The 19,251-nt window shown below is 48.1% G+C and overlaps 1 protein-coding gene and 1 long non-coding RNA gene across 3 annotated transcripts; both read right to left on the reverse strand.

Moving 5' to 3' along the window:
- Positions 1-3,691: 3,691 nt before the first annotated feature.
- Positions 3,692-7,023, reverse strand: LOC115642659 (gastrula zinc finger protein XlCGF49.1-like). The gene is made up of 3 exons (XM_030546363.1): positions 7,015-7,023; positions 5,069-5,182; positions 3,692-4,711 (listed from the first exon to the last, which is right to left on the reverse strand). Exon 3 carries the CDS (start codon positions 4,599-4,601, stop codon positions 3,765-3,767), a length of 837 nt encoding a protein of 278 aa, XP_030402223.1. The 5' UTR covers positions 4,602-4,711; positions 5,069-5,182; positions 7,015-7,023; the 3' UTR covers positions 3,692-3,764.
- Positions 7,024-7,102: 79 nt separating this feature from the next.
- LOC115642669 lies at positions 7,103-15,626 on the reverse strand. 2 transcript variants are annotated; one of them, XR_003998226.1, is made up of 4 exons: positions 14,195-15,626; positions 12,048-12,234; positions 11,006-11,087; positions 7,103-7,141 (listed from the first exon to the last, which is right to left on the reverse strand). It is a non-coding gene; the product is annotated as an uncharacterized LOC115642669 (long non-coding RNA). The 2 variants fall into 2 exon arrangements; XR_003998225.1 differs by having other exon boundaries at positions 12,048-12,258.
- Between the last annotated feature and the right edge of the window lie 3,625 nt (positions 15,627-19,251).

A 19,251-nucleotide genomic window follows, 5' to 3' on the forward strand; every position in this document is an offset into this window, starting at 1 on the left:
AACTGCCTCTCTGTTCTTGGAGAGTTTTTGCCTGGGCTCACTTTAAGCCATGAGGATACATTTTCGGCATCATAACTATATACATGAAATTATAACCTAAACTGTAACAATTACTATAACATGCTGGGTGTTTCCCCGAGGTACAGAGTGTCAGACATATTTTATTAACACGAACAAATAAAACCAAGAACACACATCAGTAAGGCTAAATGACTATAAATATTACTCAGCTAACTAAAGGTTAAACAACACGGGATGAAGTTCAGGTCAAAACGTAAATCAATCAGTTGACAAGTAAATTGATGACTTGATTCCAATGCAATATTGTCAAACCATCGGATTAATACAGCAGAAAATCAACCCTTATGAAGCCTAAAACAGCAACTCATGCAGGCAGGTGTGTATTTAATGATGTTGAAACCCTAATCAGAGCTTTTCACCCAGGCAGTGCAACCCAGATTTAGCCAGCTGAATATTTCAATACCGAATCCAAATTATTGCTTACGTTTAGCCTACAACCTAAAAGCTAATTAGTTTTCTCCTTAGATTTCACTATTGTGTAGCTAATACTTCTCATCATCCTCTCACCCCAAAACACAGATACAGACCTTATTGAGACATTAGTAAAAAGTTGAAATCGCTCTCGCTGAACAATGTATATCAAGTATCAGAGGGGTAGCCGTGTTAGTCTGGATCTGTAAAAGCAGCAAAGAATCCTGTGGCACCTTATAGACTAACAGACGTTTTGGAGCATGAGCTTTCGTGGGTGAATACCCACTTCCTCAGATGCATGTAATGGAAATTTCCAGGGGCAGGTATATATATGCTAGCAAGCAAGCTAGAGATAACGAGGTCAGTTCAATCAGGGAGGATGAGGCCCTGTTCTAGCAGTTGAGGTGTGAAAACCAAGAGAGGAGAAACTGGTTCTGTAATTGGCAAGCCATTCACAGTCTTTCTTTAAACCTGAGCTGATGGTGTCAAATTTGCAGATGAACTGAAGCTCAGCAGTTTCTCTTTGAAGTCTGGTCCTGAAGTTTTTTTGCTGCAGGATGGCCACCTTAAGGTCTGCTATAGTGTGGCCAGGGAGGTTGAAGTGCTCTCCTACAGGTTTTTGTATATTGCCATTCCTAATGTCTGATTTGTGTCCATTTATCCTTTTCCGTAGAGACTGTCCAGTTTGGCCGATGTACATAGCAGAGGGGCATTGCTGGCATATGATAGCGTATATTACATTGGTGGATGTGCAGGTGAATGAACCGGTGATGGTGTGGCTGATCTGGTTAGGTCCTGGGATGGTGTCGCTGGTGTAGATATGTGGGCAGAGTTGGCATCGAGGTTTGTTGCATGGATTAGTTCCTGAGCTAGAGTTATTATGGTGCGGTGTGCAGTTACTGGTGAGAATATGTTTCAGGTTGGCATGTTGTCTGTGGGCGAGGACTGGCCTACCACCCAAGACGTGTGAAAGTGTGGGATCATTGTCCAGGATGGGTTGTAGATCCTTGATGATGCGTTGGAGGGGTTTTAGCTGGGGGCTGTATGTGATGACCAGTGGAGTCCTGTTGGTTTCTTTCTTGGGTTTTTCTTGCAGTAGGAGGCTTCTGGGTACACGTCTGGCTCTGTTGATCTGTTTCCTTATTTCCTCGTGCGGGTATTGTAGTTTTGAGAATGCTTGGTGGAGATTTTGTAGGTGTTGGTCTCTGTCTGAGGTATATCAAACAGCTCAATTCCTTGGAATGCTTCCATAGGTAAAGGAGCATGCATGCAGTCATTTTATAGGGAAGAGTTTTAAGGCTCTTAAGATTTTGGGAATTATTCTTCTTAGCATCTTACCTGTGTAGACTTCAGGGGTGTTCACACACTCACGCCAACTGAGCTGCCCTGTTACACTCCAATCTAATCGAAAGGTTGGGAAGGCTCCATGTTCATAAAAAAACAGATAAATATAGAAAAAGAAAAATACATTTCAAAGATTACAAGGGGATGGATCACCGCAGCTCTTTATCTTTGGAGTCACATGGAGTAGGAACTGTAGCTGCAGTTAAGGAACCAGGTACTGGCATAGATGGTCCAGCACGTTGGACTAGCAGGCTTTTCAGGTACAGGGAGACTAGTGAAGGCTGCATAGCCTGTCGCCGTTGTGCTTCATTCCCCAGAGGGGATCAGTCCTGGGATCCTGGCAGACAATCTCTTAGATGACTTACATAATGTAAGAATGCAAGACTGGTCATACTCGGTCAGACTAATAGTCCATTGAGCCCAGTATGCTGCCTGAGAGTGACCAGTGCCAGATGTCCAGAAGGAATTAACACAACAGGCTTGTTGATCGGAAAGCTGAAGGACTTCCACCCTTACCTGTAACTTTATTGTTGTAGATTCCAGCTTACCCCCACCTTACCCCACCTCCCCCGAGGTATCTGGGCAAATCAGGTGTGAACTAATCCTTCGACACAGATGTGTCCCACCGCAGTTGAAGTGAGGCAGAGTTTGGGCCAATGTCAGTTTGGAATAGCTCCGCTTAATCCAGCAGTTTTCTCAAAATATCTGCTGTCATAAAACACATGTAGTGTGGAGGTGTGAACCCCAAAGGTATCAAACATGAAAGAAACATAGGGCCAGTTGTGGGGAGGTTTCCATGGCCAGGCTTGAGGGTTAAACAGCTGGGCTCTAACAGCTGGCCTCCTCCAATGGAAAAGGGGCCTCAGCACCCATAAAAATAACTGGTTGCAAAAATAAATCATCATGCATCCATCACCATTTTAAATTTTGACATCTCCTGCCTGATGTGTCTTTGCTTAGCAAAAAAGCGAACTGGGTAACTCTGTGGCGGTTACCTGCTAACTGATTAAAAGTTTTCACATCTTATCTCAAGCAATTATCCTCTTAACAGAAAATTTATTTTAAAGTTTATCAAAATAAATTCCATTTGAAATAAATAGCACTCTATATTGGGTCTCTATTCTGGTACATGCTATTTCTCTCACGTGTTCCCCCAGTCTAATTCCTTTGGAGTGAGATTTTACTTTTCAGGATTAGCCACCATTTCCGATATAGTAGGAGGGGGCAGGGAGAGACCTAGAAGAAAACCTGAATTATATTGTAACACTGAAAGTTATCATGGAATCAGCCTCTTATGTTACACGAATTAACTTCATGTTTAATTTCATTGTGGCTGATAATTTATTCAAAGATTACAAAATATAAACCTATAGGGCAGTTTTCTCTTAATTCCCATTTTCACCCAGTCAGCTTTGTGTGAAGTCACATTCTACAATAACCAAGGAGCCTTCCATTTCTGCGAGTTCATTTCTCCCTGGGTCTTCTCCCAGAAGTGTGGGTGGAAGGGGTCTCACGTGACATGGGAAGGCTGCATCATGAGAAAAACCACCTGTGCTCTATTTTCACACTTTCTAATCTTTCAAAGTAGCAGGAGGAGGAGAAGTGATACAAATGCATTAGATTGAAGAGCAAAACTTAGGCTATGTCCACACTACCAAGAACTAATACTAGGGGGTCACCAAATGAAATTAATGGGCAGCAGGTTTAAAACAAATAAAAGGAAGTTGTTCTTCACACAGTGCACAGTCAACTTGTGGAACTCCTTGCCTGAGGAGGTTGTGAAGGCTAGGACTATAACAGCGTTTAAAAGAGAACTGGATAAATTCACGGAGGTTAAGTCCATTAATGACTATTAGCCAGGATGGGTAAGGAATGGTGTCCCTAGCCTCTGTGATTTAAAAAAAAACAAAAAACAACTTTGGCCAGCCCTAGTCAAGGCGTTTGTTACAGTTCTCGCCCATGTGGATTTTCTGATGCCTAATAAGGGCTGAGCGATGCCTGAAACTTTTCCCACAGTTATTGCATGTGTAGGGTCTCTCTCCACTGTGGATCCTCCAATGTATGGTAAGGGCTGAGCTATGCCTGAAGGGTTTCCGACACTCAGAGCACATGTAGGGCATTTCACCCGTGTGGATTCTCCGGTGTCTAATAAGGGCTGAGCTATGGCTGAAGCTTTTCCCGCAGTTATTGCACGTGTACGGTGTCTCTCCACTGTGGATTTTCCAGTGTATGGTAAGGGCTGAGCTAAGCCTGAAGGTTTTCCCGCACTCAGAGCACGTGTAGGGTGTCTCTCCAGTGTGGATTCCCTGGTGTCTAATAAGGGCTGATCTGTGACTGAAGCTTTTCCCACACTCAGGACATCTGTAGGGTGACATGCCCGTGTGGATTCTGTAATGTGTGATAAGGTTTGAACTCTGAGTAAAGCTTTTCCCGCACTCAGAGCACGTGTAGGGTGTCTCTCCGGTGTGGATTCTCTGGTGTATAAGAAGATGTGAGCTATAACTGAAGCTTTTCCCACACTCCGCGCACCTGTACAGTCTCTCTCCCCTGTGGATTCGCTGATGTGTGAGAAGGTCAGCGCTCACATTGAAGCCTTTCCCACACTCATGGCATGTGTAGCGTGTCTCTTCCAAGATAATTCTCTCACATTTAATAAGGTCTGAGTGGCTACTGAAGTTTTCCACTGGCCTGTGCTGACTCTCAGAGACTTTTTCTGGATGTGCACAACTCCCAGAATCATTCCCTTTTGATCTTCCTGGTAACATTCCACGTGCTTCTGTTTGCTCAGCATCTTCCTGATGGGGTTTCTCCTCGTTCTCACTCACCCTCCCATCACCCGATGGGAGAGAGAGAGGATCCAGACAGAGGTCACTTCCTGCACCGGAGAGAAAAGAAATCTCAGAGAGAGGAATTAACAAACCAAAATACGTGTAGGAGAAATCAAGCCTATCAGGAGCTGATCTTCCCCAAACCCTTCCCCAGAGGAGAGAGGAAGGGATCAGTTTTGGTTCACATCTCACCAGGACACTCAGGGGAACGTGAGATCTGGGAGGGACCTGCTGCCAGTTGTCAGTCAGAATAGGAGGGAAGCCATGAATGACATCTGTCATAATGATTCCACACCTACTGGGAACAATCCTAAACTCTGAGAGCTCACAAGATCTTTGTAGGGCATCCCAATTGTTTCCTGTATTCACAGACAGTTTTTGAGTTGGTTTAACCAATTCCTCACCTGTGCAGGCAGCTCTTGGGAGCACTTTTTTCTCAGAGCCCTGGAAGTCTGGGACCCACGGCTCTTCCCCTCGTTCCAGCTGTGAGATCACATGAGGTTTGGAAACTGGAAACCCTACTGCAGGCAAAGAAAACAATGGAGGTCAGTGGAATTTGTGGGATACTTCTCACAAAGATTTTAACCCAGATCAGTTTTAAGTTGTAACATTCCAAGGACCTTGGCAGTGGCTCAAAGTGGCAGGAGATTTATTATTATTAAATCATATTCATTCCCTTAGTGCCTAGTCCCTGTTGTGAAAGGCACCTTACAAACATACAATATTAGATGTCCCAAGCCTTGAAGAATTTACAGTCTAAATAGACAAGACAGACACAGAATGGGGGAAGGGGTACAACCCACCAGCAGAGTGAACTACCTGAAGGCAGAGAGACAAATCAGATGAACACAGGCATACATCTTGAGACTATTGTATTTAATGTTATGACTAGGGCCAGTGTTTTCTGGAAATTGCTGCTATTACTGCATTTTTTCCCAAAATTACTCTTAATTTCTGGAATCACCCTTCATATCCAGAATTGCTGAATAGAGGGTGGGTGGGGCATGCAGGATCACAACCCCCCCGATTTCTGCCCAGAGACGACACCTCAGGGTGCAGGGCGGAGGCTGGCTGCCGTTGAGACTTGCTGCCAATTTCTTCCCTCCTCATATAAGTTTGGGCTCAGCAAAACCACTGTACAGCTTCCCCGGGCAGGGCGGGCACTTGGGAGTGGGATGCCGGGCTCCCTCATCATGCTGCAGAGTGGACAGTGCTCGCATCTGCTCTCGGCTGGGTCCACAGCACCTCCCCCCTGCACACAGCTGGTTCATCCCCTGTCTCCCCAGCACACAGCTGGCTCTAGGCTCTCAATGCCCAGTGTGTGGGCCCCACCTCCCCCCACAGAGCTGGCTCCTGTCTCTAGGCGCAATCTTCTCCTGGCACCGGTCGGTGCTCGACACCTCTGCCCCTGGCCCCACCCCCATTCCAACCCGTTCCCCAAAGTCCCTGCCCCAACTCCACCCCCTCACTGGCCAGGGTCGCTGTGCATAGAGATGGGGAGGTTATATGGGGCAGGACGTAATGAGTGGGAGAGGGAGGTCAAGAGTTAAATTAATAATATTTGAGGGGTGGAATATAGTGAAGTGAAACTGAACAGAAATAAAACTGAAGTGTAGGCTCTAAAGCAACAAGACTTGGGCAGGGATTCAGGGTTAAAGGTCTGGGATCCCCCACAGCTCTAGATCCTCAAACCTCTTCTCTCTCCCACTGACCCACCCAGCCCACTTCCTGGGTGCCCTTTCTCCACACTCCCCTTCCCTTCGTCCCACTACTCTCCGCCGTCACCTCCTGCTGGCTCCTTGGGAACTTCTTCTATTCCTTCCTCATCTCTCACTACTTCATCCCTCCCTGCTGCTTCTTAGCTCTAATCCTGCACACACCCTCCCCATATCTGGGCACCCCAGAATTATCTACTCCCCCCCTGCTCCTCCCCTCCCATGGCTCTGTTCTCCCTTCACCTGTGTGGTCCTGAATGGCAACTTTATACACTCTCCTATCGAGAGAGCAGCTCATCTGACTGTCACACAAGTCACGCATGAGTCATACACCTATTTACTCAATTTAGAATTCTACAGACAACATATTTTCCTCTTAAAATGAGGACAAGGCATGAAAGCTACAGTTATTAATGTCTCCAATAAGGATACATTAAATGCGATTTTAAAATGACTGACAGCACCAAAAAGGCACATGTTCAAAAATTATTCTAGTGTGTGGGAGATAAGGCAAAAAAAGGGGGGCAAGGAAACTTGTCAAAACTTGTGTGACGAATAAAGGCATAAAGTTATTACTACTCTGGTTCTTTAGAAACCCCACAGCTTCTAATAACTGAAGGGACAGGACTCCTTACCCAGCAAGACCACTGTCTCATAGTTCTCCTGCATTATGTCTCTGTAGATGGCTCTCTGAGTGGGGTCCAGCAGAGCCCATTCTCCCTTGGTGAAATACACAGCCACCTCCTCGAAAGTCACCGGCCCCTGAAAGAGCAAGAGTCCAACACTCAGTACCGGGTGCCCCACTCACAACCCCACTATTCACGAAACAGCAGTACCAGGGAAATGGAAGCTCCGCGAGGCACACGTTAACAGAGTCCCACCTCACCTTGCTTAGAACACCCTGGAGGGATCAGAGGGTAGAAAGAGAGAAACTTTGTGTCTCTCAGCTGACAGATGGAGGCAGGGTCGTCACATTTATCACATACCTACTAACCAGAGCTTGATATAGGAGATGGGGCTGTCTCTGGACCCTGCTGGTGGCTCCCTGTTAGGAATCCCAACACTCTCCAAATAAAATATATTGAAAAAAGAGGATGTCAATAGTAAAAAAACTATAAGTTAGAAGGTCAGAACTGTAGAAAATTGGTAAGGGAAGCTATCAGAAATCAACAACCAATCAAGAAAAATAATAAGAAAGTTTTTTAAAAGTAGATTAAGTACAAAATGAATCCTAATGATGGTAGTGGTCCATTACTAGATGGAAATGGCAGAATTATCAAAAATAATTCAGAAGAGGTAAAAGTGTTCAATAAATATTTCTCTCCTGAATTTGGGGAAAAGCAGATGTTGTACTCATATCATAAGATATTGACGATGACAGTCTTTCCATTCCAACAAGAACTCATGAGGACGTTAAGCAGCAGCTATTAAAGGTATACATGTTTATATCAGCAGGTCCAGATAACTTGTATCCAAGACTTTTAAAAGGCCTGGTGGAGGAGTGTGGTGGATTGTTAATGTTGATTTTAATTAGGACTTGGAACACTTCCTTATCCACTTTCTCCACACCAGTCATGACTTTATAGACCTCTATCATATCCCCCCTTAATCATCTCTTTTCCAAGCTGAACCTTCCCAGTCTTTTTCATCTCTCCTCACAGGGAAGCTGTGTCATAACCCTCATCATTTTTGTTGTCCTTCTCTTCACCTTTTCCAATTATAATATATCCTTTTTTGAGACGGAGTGACCAGAACTGCACACAGTATTTAAGGTGGGGCATGCCATGGATTTGTATAGTGACATTTTGATATTTTCTGCCTTATTATCTACCACTTCCCAAAGGGTTCCTAACATTTGGTTAGCTTTTTTTGACTGTCACAGCATATTGAGTGGATGTTTTCAGAAAACTATCAACAATGATACCAAGATTCCTTTGTTGAGTGGTAACACTAATTTAGACACCATCATTTTGTATCTACATTTGGGATTGTTTTCTAATATGCATTACTTTGCGCTTATCAAAACTGCGCACCAAAATGGTAGATGAAATTCAATCACCCAATTTTTTGAGATCCCTTTGTAACTCAAAAGGGAGGAGGAATAGCTCAGTGTGTTACTAGCCTGCTAAAGCCAGGGTTGTGAGTTCAATTCCTGAGGGGGCCATTTAGGGATCTGGGGCAAAATTCTGTCTGGGGACTGGTCCTGCTTTGAGCAGGAGGTTGGACTAGATGACCTCCTGAGGTCCCTTCTAACCCTGATATTCTACAATTCTATGAACTCTTCACAGTCTGTTTTGGACTTAACCTTTCATTGTAACCACAGATGTGTCAGAGTGTGGTATAGGAGCGGTTTTAATGCAGGAAGAATCAAATCAACAATTCCATCCTGTTGTGTTCCTCAGCAAAAAAAAAAAAAAATCTGAAAGGAAATCTCAAAAAAAGAAAGTTACACCATTGTGTATGCTCTGGAGGAGCTATGCCTATACATTTGGGAACGGCGTTCCCACCTGCAAACTAACCACGCTGCACTAAAGTGGCTTCACACAGTCAGAACCAAAACCAAAAAACATCTTCGGCGAAGTTTAGCTCCTCAAAACTTTAATTTTGAGATACAACACATTTCAGATGTCTCTACCAAAGTGTCTGATGCACTCTCCCAGGAAGGTTTCCCAAAATCAGCTGGGTAAAAATAACCCTGTATTCTAAGTATCAGAGGGGTAGCCGTGTTAGTCTGTATCCACAAAAACAACGAGGAGTCTGGTTAGTCTTTAAGATGCCACTGGACCCCTCACGGTTCCTGTATTCTAAGTCACTGTAGTCCTTAACATGTAAAAATACTGTTTAGTTCTTCACGTAATTATTAGTAAAATGAAAGGTGCATGTATCTTATTAACTCTCTTTCCTAAACCTCCAGGAAAAATATCTCAGCCAGTGTAAACCCGACCTGAAGCAGGCTGGCCAGCACTGTCTGTGATTTGGGGGGCATGTGATAAATGAAGAGGGGGGGAGAGGAGCTTCCTTCCCAGCCAGCCAGCTAAAAATCCCTCTTAGTAGCTGTTCTCTACTTGCTTTACCTGTAAAGGGTTAAAAAATCTCACTGCAGGCATAGGTAAAAGGAAGTGAGTGGGCACCTGGCCAAAAGAGCCAATGGGAAGGCTAGAACTTTTTTAAATTAAAACAAGACTCTCCCCTTTTGTCTGTCTGTGTTGTTCTCCTGGAGAGAAGGGACAGAGCAGCCATGCTGTAAGAGCTTGGACCAGGTATGAAAAATCATCACATCATACCTAGAAACTACTCATTGGAAACCCCAGATATATAAGGAGATCAGGAAATGTCTGGAAAGACGCAATTAGGTTTATCACTTATTTCTTTATGGCTTGTGGACTCCTCTGTACTAACCCCGAATGCTTTTGTTTTGCGTGTAACCTTCAAGCTGGACCTCAAGAAAGTTACTCTTGATGCTTAATCCTTGTAAATGGTTTGTTTGTTTTAAATCTAGCCTGAGTTTCCAGCTGTATTTTCTTTCTTTTTGTTTTTAATAATTTTTACCTTTTTAAGAACAGGATCGAATTTTTGTGTCCTAAGAGGTTTGTGCACAGGTTGTTTAATTAGCTGGCGGCAACAGCTGTTTTCCTTCTCAGCTCTTCCCCGGAGGGGCGTGGGGTGAAAGGGCTTGAAGGTACCACACAGGAAAGAATTCCCAAGTGCACCTTCCTGGGTTTTCAAAGGGGTTTTGCATTTGGATGGTGGCAGCATCTACCCATCCGCGGTCAGAGAAAAACTATAATCTTTGGAGTTTAATACAAGCCTGGAGTGGCCAGTATGAATTTTTAGAATCCTTGCGGGCCCCCATCTTCTGCACTCAAAGTGCCAGAGTGGGGAATCAGCCTTGACAAAGGCCATTGGTCCCTGAAACAGCAGGAGTCCATCACTCAATACCTGCTGCCTACTGACAAACCCGCTGTTCACAGGGGAGGAGGGCCAATCGCTTGGAAGCTCTGGGAGGCAGGCAGGCAGCATAGTTCCACCCGCACCCCATCACATGAGAGCAGCCAGGAAGCATCAGAGTGAGGCAAGGACAAAAGCATCCCCACTCCTCCCAGCAGAGTAAGGCAGCAGGAGTCTTCACGTTCATCACTCACCTACTAGCCAGAGGCTGATACAGGAGATGGAGCCCCCAGCAGGGTTCAGGGACAACTCCCTGGTGTGAATTGCAACACCCTTCTCACTGCCAGCAGCCGGATAGGAGGGGATGGGTTGTCTTCCCTGAGCTTCACTAGTGGGTGCCCCTTTATATCCCACAGCAGCCCCTGGCCAGTAGGTTCAGGTTCCAGAATTGAAATCTGGTAAGTTTTCCTAGCCCAGTCCATGGGGGGTGTTTCCTGCTTGTCTAATTAGGGAATTCCCACCCACAAACCATAGGAGTCCGTTGCTGGGATCTAGGCATCCCAGTAAACAAATCTCAACAGGTTTATCACACCCTGTCCCCCTCCCGTTCTCCACTCTGTAGCTTTCCCGCCCTCTCCCACCTCCAGACTAGCTCCCTCAGAAGTGCTCACCTTCTCTGTATTTACTGCCCTTCTCTCTCCAGAGAGAACCCACAAGCAAGTCCCTGATAATCCCTACCTCAAATGGCTCCACCGCAGCCATTTTGCTTCTTTGGACGGATGAAAAGATCTGGCGGAAAATGTGGATGTTGCGCTGCCGCCTGTTAGGGCAAAAAGGGCAATTGGGGACATGTCAGAACGGGAAATAATTTTACAGCACAACTCCCCTCAGACCCTTTCCCTGCACACGGATGGTCTAGAGTGTCATGCAAATAGAAAAATTCAAAACAAAAATTGGGGGAGGGGGCTAGGGGAGGGTTATCTGCCCAGACATCTGCAAGAAAAGGAATTCAACCAAACACAGTGTCCAATAAGTTCTTGAAATGTACAGGGGACACCTGTTTTCTCTGAGACGATGGAAGCAGTAATTGGAAGAGGAAGGAATGAGTTAGGGAACTGAAGGCAGACAGCAATATGAGAAAATGACTGATGTCACAGTTCTATGAGAAGGAAGGCATGAGAGCAGCAGAATGAGGACAAGGGATGTCCAAAAGGCAGATTTCAACCAATGCGGAGAACTGGTAGGTGAGATCCCACAGGAATAAAACCTCAGAGGGAGAAAAGACTTCAGGAGAGCTGGCTGGCCGTTCCTCAGCAGCAAAGGATCACAATATGAAGGAAAGACAGACAAAGTAAGTGGCCAATATGGCTCTACCATAAGCTCGTTCATGACCAGAAAATAAAAAGGAATCCTATAAAAAATAGAATTATGGACAAATGTCTATGGATGAGTACAAAAGAACTGCACAGGCATGTGGGGACAAAATCAGAAAGGTTAACTCACAAAATAAGTTACACCTTGGAAGTGACACAAAAAAGGCAATAAGATAAGGGTTCTAAAAATATATTAGGAGCAAGAGACAGGGGAAGGAAAGTGTAGGTCCTCTACTTACCAGAAAAGAAGAGCTAATAATAGACGAGATCAACAAGACGAAGGTGTTTAATGCCTTTTTACATTCACTGAAAATATGTAATTGTGATCAGATACTTAATTATTCTTAACCAAGGGGGGAAGGAACAGAAACCACAATGGGGAAATAAGAGGTTGAAAAAATATTTACCTAAGTTACATTAATTGAAGTCAGCAGGGCCTAACGAAATTCATCCTGGGCTACTCAAGGAATTAGCTGAAGCAATCTTGGAACAGTTAACAATGAACTCCGACAACTCCGGGAGGATGGTGAGGTCCCGCAAGACTGGAGAAGGGCAAACATAAAACCTGTCTTCCAAAACGGGAACAACGAAGACCTGGGGAATAGAGGCCAGTCAAGCCTAGTTTAGATACCCAGAAAGAAAAATGTATTAAACAATCAATGTATGAGCACCTAGAGGATAGTAAAGTGATAAGTTATAGCCAGCATAGATTATCAAATACAAACAATGCCAAACCAATCTAATTCCTGCTTTAACTAGGGTACTGGCCCTATGACACTGTAGATGTGACAAATCTTAATTTTAGTAAGACTTTTGACAGCAGACCCCACGACATTCTCATCAGCTAACAAGGGAAATGTTGTGTACTTGAAAGTCTGTACTCAAAGAGTAATTATTAATGGTTTGCTGACAAAATGGGAGGATGTATCTAATGCGGTCCCACAGGAGCCAATCCTCACTCTGGTACCACTCAATATTTGCATGAATGACTTGGACAATGGAGTGGAGAGCGTGCTTATTAAATTTGAGGATGACACCAAGCTGGGAAGAGTTGCAAACACATTGGAGAACAGGATTAGAATTTAAAATGACCTTTATAAATTAGAGAATTGACCTGAATGAACAAGATGAAATTCAGTAAAGACAAGTGAGGGAGGAATAGCTCAGTGATTTGAGCATTGGCCTGCTAAACCCAGGTTGTGAGTTCAATCCTTGAGGAGACCACTTACGAATCTGGGGCAAAATCAGTACTTGGCCCTGCTACTGAAGGCAGGGGTTGGACTAAATGACTCTTCAGGGTCCTTTCCAGCTCTATGAGATAGCTACATCTCCATTTATTATTATTATTATACATTAATCTGGGGATTGGTCCTGCTTTGGGCAGAGGGTTGGACTAGATGACCTCCTGAGGTCCCTCCCAACCCTGAGATTCTATGATGTGCAAAGTACTACATTTTAGGGAGGAGAAAATTTAATGCACAACTATAAACTGGGGACTAACTGGCTAGGGGGCAGTACTACTCAAAGGGATCTGGGGGTTATAGTGGGTCACAAATTGAATCTGAGCCAGCCATGTGACTCAGTTGTGACGAAGGCTAGTTCAGTACTGGAACAGGTTCCCAAGGGAGGTTTTAAGGACAGGTTGGACAAACACCTCAGTGTTGGGGGCTGGACTAGATGATCTCTCATGGTTCATTCCAGCCTGACAGTTCTACGATTCTATTCTGAGGAAATATTTGGTCATTTTATACACACTGACCCGACCCATCGCACTAGCACTAAGCCGAGACCTTTTCAGTAACAGTAACAAAGTAACAAACAGTCCCAGTAACAAAGTCTGGGAACCAAATACAAGACAAGAGCAGAACAACAGGAGTGACTTGGGGGATTTCCCCTGACATTGTCCCCAGGGCAGCACACTCCCACATCCAGGGGCACAGAGAGAGTCAGGAATCGGCTTTTCCTTTCCCTGCACCTCACCTTGCAGTAAGTGTATGGGGGCAGGTTAGAGATCAGGGAATCTCTCTCCCCAATTATTTCTCCCACTGCCCCTATCAATCTCTTTCTCCCTTTTCTCTTTGTGTTTCCTCATCTCCTGTCCCTCCCTCTCTGGCAGACAGCCAGCCATTGCTGGGTGTCTGCTCTCCTATGGCTGGATTAGCTCCTGCAATTGCTAAGGGGAGCAGAGATGTGGGGTGATGAGGGGCTATTTGTGCAGAAGCAGCAAAGAATCCTGTGGCACCTTATAGACTAACAGACGTTTTGGAGCATGAGCTTTCGTGGGTGAATACCCACTTCCTCAGATGCATCCCACGAAAGCTCATGCTCCAAAACGTCTGTTAGTCTATAAGGTGCCACAGGATTCTTTGCTGCTTTTACAGATCCAGACTAACACGGCTACCCTCTGATATTTGTGCAGAGTCACTTTCATGCCCATCCCCAGCACGTTCCCTGAGGTCTCCATCAATCACCTGGAGTATCGGGCTCAGATGTTGATGTGGGCAGAGCCCAGGGCTGGCCCATGGAGCTAATTACAGCTGGAGAAAGTCCTCACCTTGCCTGGGCAAAGAGGAAGCTTCACTCCAAGTCACTCCCAAGCCCAGACCCCACAGGGGGAGCAGCAGCTGCTCAGTCTGGGCTCCCAGATCCCAATGCAGGCAGCAGTGTCTGAACCAGGAAGCTCAATCCCAATATCTTGAGGGGAGAATGAGAGAAAGAGAGAGAGTCAGACAGAGACTGAGGGCTTTCTCCTCCCCCCTTTAGCAACAACTGAAACCCCCTCCCCACAGGGACATATCCTGATTTTATTTGCCCCCATCTTAATCTGGAGTCACTCTATGTTCTTCCTTGAAGTGTCTCTTGAGTAACACTGGTCTCATTGAGACCAGAAACATGGCTCAGGAGGGACGAGGCCAGAGTCTTTTCCTCCTCCCTCACCCCTTCTTCTGAGAAGGATTCACAGCAACAGTTTTCCCTCCAAAACCTGAAGTTCCAGCAGTTCTGAAAATGGGGAGAGAAGAAAAGCCTGTCGTGATTTATATCAGTAATTGATAAATGGATAGAAAGTTATCAGAAGGCCCTGCCAGCCATTCAATATTCAAGAATTTGAGCAAAGGTTAAAATCAGAGGATATTTTATGTTAATGTTTTATAATTAGAAAGACAGCAAAAAAACCCTTAGAGATTATTAAATTAGTAACACATAACTAGAGAGAAAGCCAGGCAAAAGTATGTGATATTTTAGAATATTCTCCTGGAGAGCTCTATGCAGCTCAGAGATTTGTCTCTCTGACCAACTGAAGTGGCTCCAATGAAAGGTATTACCTCACCCACCTTGTCTTTCTAATTGCAAAGCAATGCACAATGGAGAGAAAAACTGCAGCTACTTATACATTGGGGGTAAATTTAACTATCAACTGTAGCCCAGAGATCCAACTTTAACTTTTATTTTATGCAGCAGTAATGCAAGGAATCTACAGGCTTTGTATCTGTTAAGTTATTGGCTTCCGCAGTTAGCATAAGGCTTGAGGTCTATGAACTCTGGCACAGATAACTGGCCTAAGGGTCATCCCTAAGTTTTGGGGAACTGGAAATAGAGTGTCTGAGGGGGAATTTGGCCCATGATGACACTTGCCAACCACAGGAACACGAGCTAACGCTGGCTTTTGGATAAAAATGTCCACAGATGCCTCATCGCAGGAGTACCACGGCGACAAATACGATAAGTTGTATGAATGGTCTCACTAACCCAAGAGAAGGACACCCCAACATCGGCAGGGGGAGGAAATACAAATAAGAAACAGAGGAGAAACCCCTGCTGAATACGCATTAGACTGAGTGGCGCAACCTAACATATTATAAAAGTTGTATCCCAACCTGTATGCAGGAGAAGAGAGAGATTTAGCCCTTGGAAGGTGCCAAGATGATGGCTACTGGTGCTGATGAGGAAGGTGATTGGGATAAGGAAGATAATGGTGAACATTTCAGGTTGTACTGCAAGGGATGATGGGAGTATATGGATGTTCAGATTTACATTCTATATTATCTCTGTCTACTTACTGTGTTACAGTGACTTTGCTAAATGTATTATTAAACTAGAGAAAATATAGTGAGTGTTGCAACTGTGCACGTCGTGGTTCCCAACTATAGAGTAATTTTAATAATACTGGGCCTGATCTTGGGACAAGAACCTGTCAACCCTCAAAGTGATAACTGGGAATTTTTAGTAATCAATATAATTAATACATAAGCCAAAGATTATAGGCTACACAACTCAAGAAAAGGACCTTTATGTTGCTGTAGACCAGGAGTCGGCAATCTGCAGCACGCGTGCCAAAGACAGCACGTGAGTTGATTTTTAATGGCACGCTGCTGCCTGCCGGGGTCCCAGCCCCACTCAGCCCCCCCGCCCACGCTCTCTCCTGCAGGGGCTTGCTGGCAGCCAAGCTCCCCCCTCCCCTGCTTCTTCCCCCAGCGTGGTGCTTTTCTGCCTCTTCCTCTCCCACTCCCTCTCCCTGCTACCAATTAGCTGATCACCCTTGCAAGGGGGAGGGGGAGTGGAGCCGCAGTGTGCTCACTGCAAATCGCCTCCAGCCCCCTGCCCTGAACCCCCTCCACACACCAAGCCCTCTGCCCTGACCCCTGCACCCCTTCACACACACCCAGCCTTCTGTCCTGATGCCTGCACTCCCCACACTCCATGACCTGACTCTTGCACACACACCCCCACATCCCCATCCCCACCCTGAGCACCAAACAGGAGCTCCTGCACCCCCCTACACACATTCTCATCTGCACTCCCGGTCTGGGGTCCCAGCTGCCAGCCCCTTGCCAGCCGGGGTCCCACCGGCCCCACTTAGCCTACTGTCAAACTAGGTGAACGGAACCCCAGGCCGGCAGCAGGCTGAGTGGGCCGGCAGCGTAAGATCGGCATTTTAATTTCATTTTAAATTAAGCTTCTTAAATATTTTAAAAACCTTGTTTACTTTACATACAACACTAGTTTAGCTATATAATATAGACTTGTAGAGAGAGACCTTCTAAAAAACGTTAAAATGTATTACCGGCACACGAAACCTTAAGTTAAAGTGAATAAGTGAAGACTCGGCCCGGCACTTCCGAAAGGTTGCCGACCTCTGCTGTAGACAGCTCAGTGAAAAAGTCCACTCTCACAGCTGCCACCGAGAAAGCTAACAACATGGTAGGATTCATAAGGAATGGGATGGAGAATAACATCAAGGGGGCAGCCTCTAATATCTGGGGACCACCACGGCTACTACAGCACTGCACACAGGATATTTTATATCTATCTTGGAGAATTGATGAGGAAATAGGTCAAAAAAGAAATATTTGATAATATGACAGAAAATAACCAAGATCTGAAGGGATTTTATATTGATACTTAATACGTGAGAAAATTGGGACAGTTTGATGGGACTGTCTATAGAATACACATACACAAACAGTAATGGTTCCTCCTCCACCACCACCAGTCTCAAAAAGCCATTTGTGAAGGTGTTTTAAGAAGGCCAGGGACGGGGTCTGAAGTAGGAACACTTCCTGACAGCGGGGAGGGGCAGCAGTATGGGATGGGCAGGGGACAGGCAACTGGTGGCTGTAGGGAGCTGCACTGGAAAGCCGGGGACAGGGGGGGAGGGCAAGGTCAGATTAAACTTTTGTGGGCCTGGCACCAAACATATCTGTGGACCCCAATTGAGGCAATGGAGCATGACGTGGGGAGGTCAGTCCCCAGACCAAGGGGCCAGCCAGGGGTCTGGCATGACAGGAGCAGCCCCGCTCCACCCAGCCCAGTGCAAGGGCACTATTTACAAACCACCAGTTGCCAGATGCACAGTGGCCCTGTGATGCCAGCATGTCCCTTCCCCTCGGGGGGCTGGCCCATGCCACACCACAGACACCCACCCAACACCCCCCTAACTCCCTATGACCAGCGCCCCCCCAGACCTCCACCAGAAATGCTCAGTGCCCTGCACAACACCACCCCTGCCCATAGTCCCACCACAACTGCCCAGCACCCCCCTCCCTATTGCCCCAACACATACATCTTCCCCACCCCCTCACAGCCCAGCCCACAGACTCCCCAGAGACCCACTCCCCCACACCCTGCCTTCCGGTCGCACTCATCAGCCTTGCTGGGAGGTGACCATGTCTTCTGGGCTGAGTTGGCGGTACAGCCAGGGTTGGTCCCGGGGCCAGGAATTGCTCTGTCCCTTCAGGAATGGTGTGATCAGTGACTCCCTCAAGAGCCTGGAGGGGCCCAGCCAAGCCCCCCACACTGCCCCCCCCCAGGCTGAGACTGGCCAGGCTTCTGCACCAGTCCTAGGCAGCTCAGCTCCAGGGAGACAGGTAGGGCCCCACAGGCCTGGGGAGCAACAGCGGCTCAGCCCGGGCCCACCTCCCATGGAGGCAGCAGCAGCGTCTAGGCTGTGCCAGAGCCCCACCCCCAGGAGCTGCCCCGCCCCCAGGCTATGCCAGAGCCCCGCCCCTGAGGAGCTGCCCTGCCCCCGGCCTGTGCCAGAACCCCGCCCCCAGCAGCTGCCCCGCCCCCGGGCTGTGCCAGAGCCCCGCCCCTGAGCACCTGTCCTGCCCCCGGACTGTGCCAGAGCCCTGCCCCCAGCAGCTGCCCCACCCCGGGCTGTGCCAGAGCCCTGCCCCCAGCAGCTGCCCCGCCCCCGGCCTGTGCCAGAGCCCCGCCCCCAGCAGCTGCCCCGCCCCCGGCCTGTGCCAGAGCCCCGCCCCCAGCAGCTGCCCCGCCCCTGGTCTGTGCCAGAGCCCCGCCCCCAGCAGCTGCCCCGCCTCCGGCCTGTGCCCGAGCCCTGCCCCCAGGAGCTGTCCCGCCCCCAGCCTGTGCCAGAACCCCGCCCTCAGCCTGTGCCAGAGCCCCGCCCCCAGCAGCTACCCCGCCCCCGGCCTGTGCCCGAGCCCTGCCCCCAGCAGCTGCCCCGCCCCTGGTCTGTGCCAGAGCCCTGCCCCCAGCAGCTGCCCCGCCCCTGGTCTGTGCCAGAGCCCCGCCCCCAGCAGCTGCCCCGCCCCTGGTCTGTGCCAGAGCCCCGCCCCCAGCAGCTACCCCAGCCCTGGCCTGTGCCAGAGCCCCGCCCCCAGCAGCTACCCCAGCCCTGGCCTGTACCAGAGCCCCGCCCCCAGCAGCTACCCCAGCCCTGGCCTGTGCCAGAGCCCCGCCCCTAGGAGCTGCCCCGCCCCCGGCCTGTGCTAGAGCCCCGCCCCCAGCAGCTGCCCCGCCCCTGGTCTGTGCCAGAGCCCCGCCCCCAGCAGCTACCCCGCCCCCAGCCTGTGCCAGAGCCCCGCCCCAGGAGCTGCCCCGCCCCCGGCCTGTGCCAGAGCCCCGCCCCAGGAGCTGCCCCGCCCCCGGCCTGTGCCAGAGCCCCGCCGCTGGCCTGTGCCAGAGCCCCGCCCCCAGCAGCTGCCCCGCCCCCGGGCTGTGCCAGAGCCCCACCCCCAGGAGCTGCCCCGCCCCCGGGCAGTGCCAGAGCCCCGCCCCCAGCAGCTGCCCCGCCCCCGGCCTGTGCCACAGCCCCGCCCCCAGCAGCTGCCCCGCCCCCGGGCTGTGCCAGAGCCCCGCCCCTAGGAGCTG

The sequence above is a fragment of the Gopherus evgoodei genome, unplaced genomic scaffold (genome assembly GCF_007399415.2).
Source record: "Gopherus evgoodei ecotype Sinaloan lineage unplaced genomic scaffold, rGopEvg1_v1.p scaffold_43_arrow_ctg1, whole genome shotgun sequence".
Taxonomy (NCBI): Eukaryota; Metazoa; Chordata; order Testudines; family Testudinidae; genus Gopherus; species Gopherus evgoodei.